Source organism: Montipora capricornis, chromosome 3, assembly GCF_036669925.1.
Source record: "Montipora capricornis isolate CH-2021 chromosome 3, ASM3666992v2, whole genome shotgun sequence".
Classification (NCBI taxonomy): domain Eukaryota; kingdom Metazoa; phylum Cnidaria; class Anthozoa; order Scleractinia; family Acroporidae; genus Montipora; species Montipora capricornis.
The window spans coordinates 75,187,350-75,192,349 of record NC_090885.1 but is presented as its reverse complement, the minus strand read 5'-3'; the positions used below and the strand labels follow the sequence as shown (position 1 = coordinate 75,192,349).

General features: G+C 39.3%; 2 protein-coding genes across 3 annotated transcripts in view; both read right to left on the bottom strand.

The window, feature by feature from the left end:
• Window positions 1–2,361, bottom strand: part of LOC138044130 (elongator complex protein 2-like) — a 27,100-nt gene extending 24,739 nt beyond the window's left edge. The window contains exons 1-3 of one of the 2 annotated variants that reach the window (XM_068890795.1): window positions 2,118–2,361; window positions 1,582–1,672; window positions 559–644 (exon numbers count right to left, since the gene is read on the bottom strand). In XM_068890795.1, the coding sequence (XP_068746896.1) occupies window positions 559–644; window positions 1,582–1,672; window positions 2,118–2,324 (384 nt within the window). In that variant the 5' untranslated portion in view covers window positions 2,325–2,361. The remainder of the gene's footprint in view (window positions 1–558; window positions 645–1,581; window positions 1,673–2,117) is intronic. The other variant, XM_068890794.1, reaches the window with a different exon arrangement.
• A 2,193-nt stretch (window positions 2,362–4,554) lies between these two features.
• Window positions 4,555–5,000, bottom strand: part of LOC138044129 (homeobox protein not2-like) — a 3,623-nt gene continuing 3,177 nt past the window's right edge. The window contains exon 2 of the mRNA XM_068890793.1: window positions 4,555–5,000. This exon is cut by the window's right edge and continues 93 nt beyond it. Within this exon, the coding sequence (XP_068746894.1) occupies window positions 4,840–5,000 (161 nt within the window). The 3' untranslated portion in view covers window positions 4,555–4,839.

The following is a 5,000-nucleotide window of genomic DNA, read 5'->3' as shown; positions in this document are numbered from 1 at the left end:
TCCAGTACACACGTCTGCACATACACTTATTGGTCACACTGACCTACCAGGAGAAAATGTTATAATAATTATAATGTTTTGTTTTGTCAGTCATCAATAAAATAGCAGGGTGTGCGGTTTCACTGGTTTCACTATTTTGGATTTTTTTCCCTTTTTCAGAGCTGGCACTTTTGTTGGATGCAATGTAATGTCCGACTACTCCAGACTGTTCCACAACGCAAACAGGTTACACTCCTGGTGAGAGAACACACTCACATTTTCAGTCTGCCATCTTACTTTTATTCACTACCCAGATCCCAGAATACACTACAAGCACGGGTTACATGTAGGCAACCCACAGAACAATGACTACAATTATTAAGAAAAAATAAGCACAAATAAGAGGATAAAGTTCGACAACCATTTATATTCTTAGGTCAATATTTTTAAAGTCAAGAGTACTTGGAGGACAAAAAAAGGAAATACTTCTACTGTTATTCTTCAGTTTTAGAATACTACAAAGGTTTCTTCCCATTTTTCAACGTCAGGTCCATCTCAAAACATCACCATATTACTTACATGAATATTACAGTCTGGATCCGATATTTTCTGCCATACTATTACTGATTTATCTGTTGATCCTGAGATTAATTCTATCTCATTTCCTGAAGGAAAGCAAATTGCTAAATGGTTACTACATTGTATTATTTCACAGAAAGGCCAGCAAAATTTATTAGTTTAAAAAGTAAAAAGTAAAGAAACCATATTTATGTCGATAACTCGTAACCGTAATTCAACTGACAAACCTGAGGTCGACGATCCGCTCATTTTACCACCCCCCCCCCCTCCCCCCTTCTCCAGCAGTGCCCCGTTTTAAGGGTATATAAAGCTACTTACCTACACGGAAAGGAAAGAAGTCAAAACAATAAGGATGCGAGATCCAGGCACTAACCGACTATGCAATCCTAATGCTCCTGTTTTTGTTGCTTGATTGAATTTCGCTTTTAGTCATAATACTTACATTGTACCTCTTTTTCTTAGCCCTGACATTTCAATTTAGGGATGGCTCCCTTTGTTTCCAACAATAATTTACAGTCTTTGAGTTGGTAGGATATATTAATAATCTTCAAAAGTTCATGCATGACCTTGAAGTGTTTAACTCGGGTTCAGAGTTGGGGTATTTTAGTTTAAATATTTATGTACAGCTGTATTTGGATGTAATGTAGCTCGCACATTTTTCCACACATGCAGCTTCAAATGTTACTTTTGTCCATATTTGGGCATAAAATTGGTGCCCTAAAAATCTCCAGCTTTGTTCCAAGGAAAAGAGTTTCAAGTTATGTGTAGGCTTCATTTAATAGGTCATGTGCTTCTGTAATATTTTGTATTCATCGAAAAAATCAAGCTTATCAAGAATAAATTTAGCTTCTTCAAGTCTGTCATTAAAAGCCAGTTTTTATCAAGCAAAAAGTTCTAGATGTACTTGACAGTACATCTTCACCTTTAATTGAAAAAATTAACTGACATTTATGTGCCCTTTTTGCTTATTTTTGTTTCCATCATTGTGCTATATATAATTACGTTTGATTTTACATAACCTACCAAATGATGGCTGAGTAATCCACTTGACACAGTTGACCCTGTCCTTATGGCCATTTAGAATGTACTCTATCTTCCCAAAAGCATTGACTCTCTAAACAACAAATTCCATACAAGTTATTAGTCTGAAACAAAGCTCGTTCTTTAATAGGGTTCTTTCGCCTGTTATCAGGAATCGAAAACAGCTGAATTATCAAACAAATATAATTAAGCAAGCAACAAAAACATCCTACACATAAAGACTCTGAATTCCAAGCACGTGCCCTAAAGGTATTTGCCTGTCAAATCAATAATTCTTTTGATTAGCTGTGTTTTGCTCCAAGATGGCGCGAAAAATCGACGAATGTCGAAATAGTAAGATTATTTCAGAATCAAATGGTAACACTCATGCACATAAAATCGAATATAATTCAATGAAACATTCGCCAGTTTTGCCCATTACATGGACTTCTGGGATAATGAAGTGAAAAAAGATTGGCTTCGGTTGCACGTGTTCAAAATTTAGAACAATTATAACTACGAGATTCGCGAAAGCTCACCTTCGGGTTACGGCACAATGCTACAGAATAGCAAGCACCAAAAGCCACCCATCCATTTCTTCCCCAATCTAAACATAATGGCGTCCTGTTACATGCAACACTGACGTATTCTAAGTCACATTTACAACGCTCTGTGTTGTTTACATCTCCATTTTTGTCCGCCATTTTGGAAATTTTGAAGTGATGCTTTGTATATGGTGAATACATTGTACGTTCCTAGTACATTTTGGTATAATGGCGTACCTGATGATAGCCAGGAGATACCGCTGATTGACTCTACGGTCACACTGCATACTCCTCACAGACGAATGGGTTTCCGAGTTGCTGTTTGTCTCGGTTTCGAAGTGAGTCTTGGTGCTCAACTATTGTAAGGGAAATGAGTTTGATTTGCATAAGAATACGCAACTCATTTCCATTTAAATGGTTTTGCACCAGGACTCGCTTTGAAACTGAGCAACTCGGAAATGGGCTATTCGTTATAAAAATAAGCATCTTTTTCCTGGTGTGGTACGTGTAGGAGCGCTAAAACGTTTTTTGTACGCATACGCTGACGAAATGTGTGAACAAGAGAGGAAAAGTGGAACCAGTCGCGGTACCTCTGGTCCCGGAGCCGGTTGCTCGAAGCCTGGTAATAGCGCTAACCGTAGGTTAAAAGGTATCAGAACCTATAGGTTGCCATGGTATTTAACGCCGGTTAGCGCTAACCATGCTTCGAGCAACCGTCCCTGGACGTAACCCGACGATTAAGCCAGAGGTTTCGTCTCGCGCGTCGCTTTGGGTACGATTGGTCCTTCGCTGCTTTCAGATTCCTACCCCCGGTAGGCAGTGAGGTAGGCCTTGGCGGATTGTGCTCCTAAAAGTGGCATATTATGCTACTAGCAGTGCTCGAAATTTTGCCAAATTATGCCAAAATTATGCCAGAATTCCCAAATTATGCTCCTGATTTCCGAAATTATGCTCACAAAATGACGTTGATTCTGTACATATAGGCGCGCAATGACGACACCAATTGTTGGAGTCGTATGGCAGTTGTGCGAGCTTACACAATCCCCACGTGAAGCCGGATGGGAAACCAGAAAAACAGACTCCTCCAAAAGGTTAACTGCGCAGGCAGAATTCGCAAAAAAAGAGTCCTAGTAACTAAGCATGTCAGGACAAAGTCAATAATACTATTAGCGTAGCTAAAACACGCATTGTAGGAACATACTACCTAAATTTAATTTATTTCTGTAGAAAATACACCATATTTACTAAATTGTATGAATTTATGGTTCAAAAAGTGCTAAAACTTGCTAATTATGCCGTGGCAGTACTCGTTTAAAAAATTATGCTTATTTGCTTCAATTATGCCAAAAAATTATGCCAGCACAATCCGCCAAGGCCTAAGTGAGGGAGAGAAATGTCGGCCTCTAGACCATATGAGACAGATCCCTTTCTTAACACAGCTCAGTTCCACCCTTCCGTTTGAGGTCCCCCTGTGGAAAAAGAGTTTTAATTAAGGCTAGGTTTTTGAGCGCCTCAATATTGTTCAAAGAAGTCATTGTATCTTCCATGTGGTGCGCACTGGAGTCGCGGATTACAACGTGTACGCACGCGCATTGCTGAAAGGCTACAAAGTGACAAAAAGCCGTGACAGCGCAATCCCTATAAAAAGTATTAAGATTTTTTTTTCCCATTTATGATCCAGATGATTCTTTTGGGATCTGTTTCTTTGACTTTGATCGTTTACCGTTTACCGTTTACTGTCGGTTTGTTGGGATGAGCTAAAAAGCAGGCATGTCGGTCGGCGGGACGTAGCAAAAAGCAGGCGCGAGAAAAAAGCCCGAGCAAAGACTGCCCCTGTCACCCCAGTCCTTGGTAGGTCTGCCCCTAACCGAGTTTTAAAAGTCCTACATTATCTTTTCTTCTTTAAAATTCACTGATTGCCCTCCTATAAAACATATAAAGTAAATGAGAAAACGTCGTTCTGAAGAAGGCCTGCGTCTACATATATACGTACTTTCCCACGTCACGCTATCATATGCAAAATATTTCTAATGCTGAAGTATTGTTTCCACATGCGAACAAAGAGAAACAAAGCGAAAGCTTGGTGAAATCCAGGGTACGATTTGTTTAAGATTGGTGTGGTTCTTCAACAGTTTATTCGGTCGGAAAAGACTTCTCTGCTTTCGTCAGGCTGAGTATCAGAACTTTTTAGCGAAACATTTTCTGTATGTAATCGTATGGGCCCGAGGGCAATTTAGGATTAACTTCATCCGTATTTTCAAAGTTTTCACAAAACTGACTGAGAGGACGAGGGTAATTTGGAAAACTTTGAAAATACAAGTGAAATTAATCCTTAATTGGATAAGGGCACATTGCGATTACATGTTTATATATCCAACAAGCCTGTTCCACCCTTTCAGAACAAAGATACCACACATCTAACTTCATTGGATTGGTATAGGAAACAGCTCTATTATAATTTTGTTTAGAGTTAAACTTTGTTGTAATTAACATTGTTTCTGTTGATTGCATATTTTTGTGAGCATTGTTTGCTGAACCAATCACGAGAGATATTTTAATAGCTGCATCCTGACCCTTTTAGCAGTCCCACGTCTATTTTCTTCAATGCATTGTTTACGTTTAAGAAACCAAATCTTATATTTATGTTTCTGAGGATGATCCTTCGATTCGCCAGGAGCCGATGCTTCTGGTCCTTGCTTGCTCTGTTAAAGGTGTTCTATAAGTTGTAAGCGCTGTCTAAAGGTGACTGGGAGTTCTCTAAAGAACTCAGAGCCTGTTTTCTCCATCTAATCCTCCGATTCTGGAACCACACCTTGACTTGTGCTTCTGAAAGACCAAGTTGCTTGGCGATGTAAATCCGCTGGGCACTCCCAACGT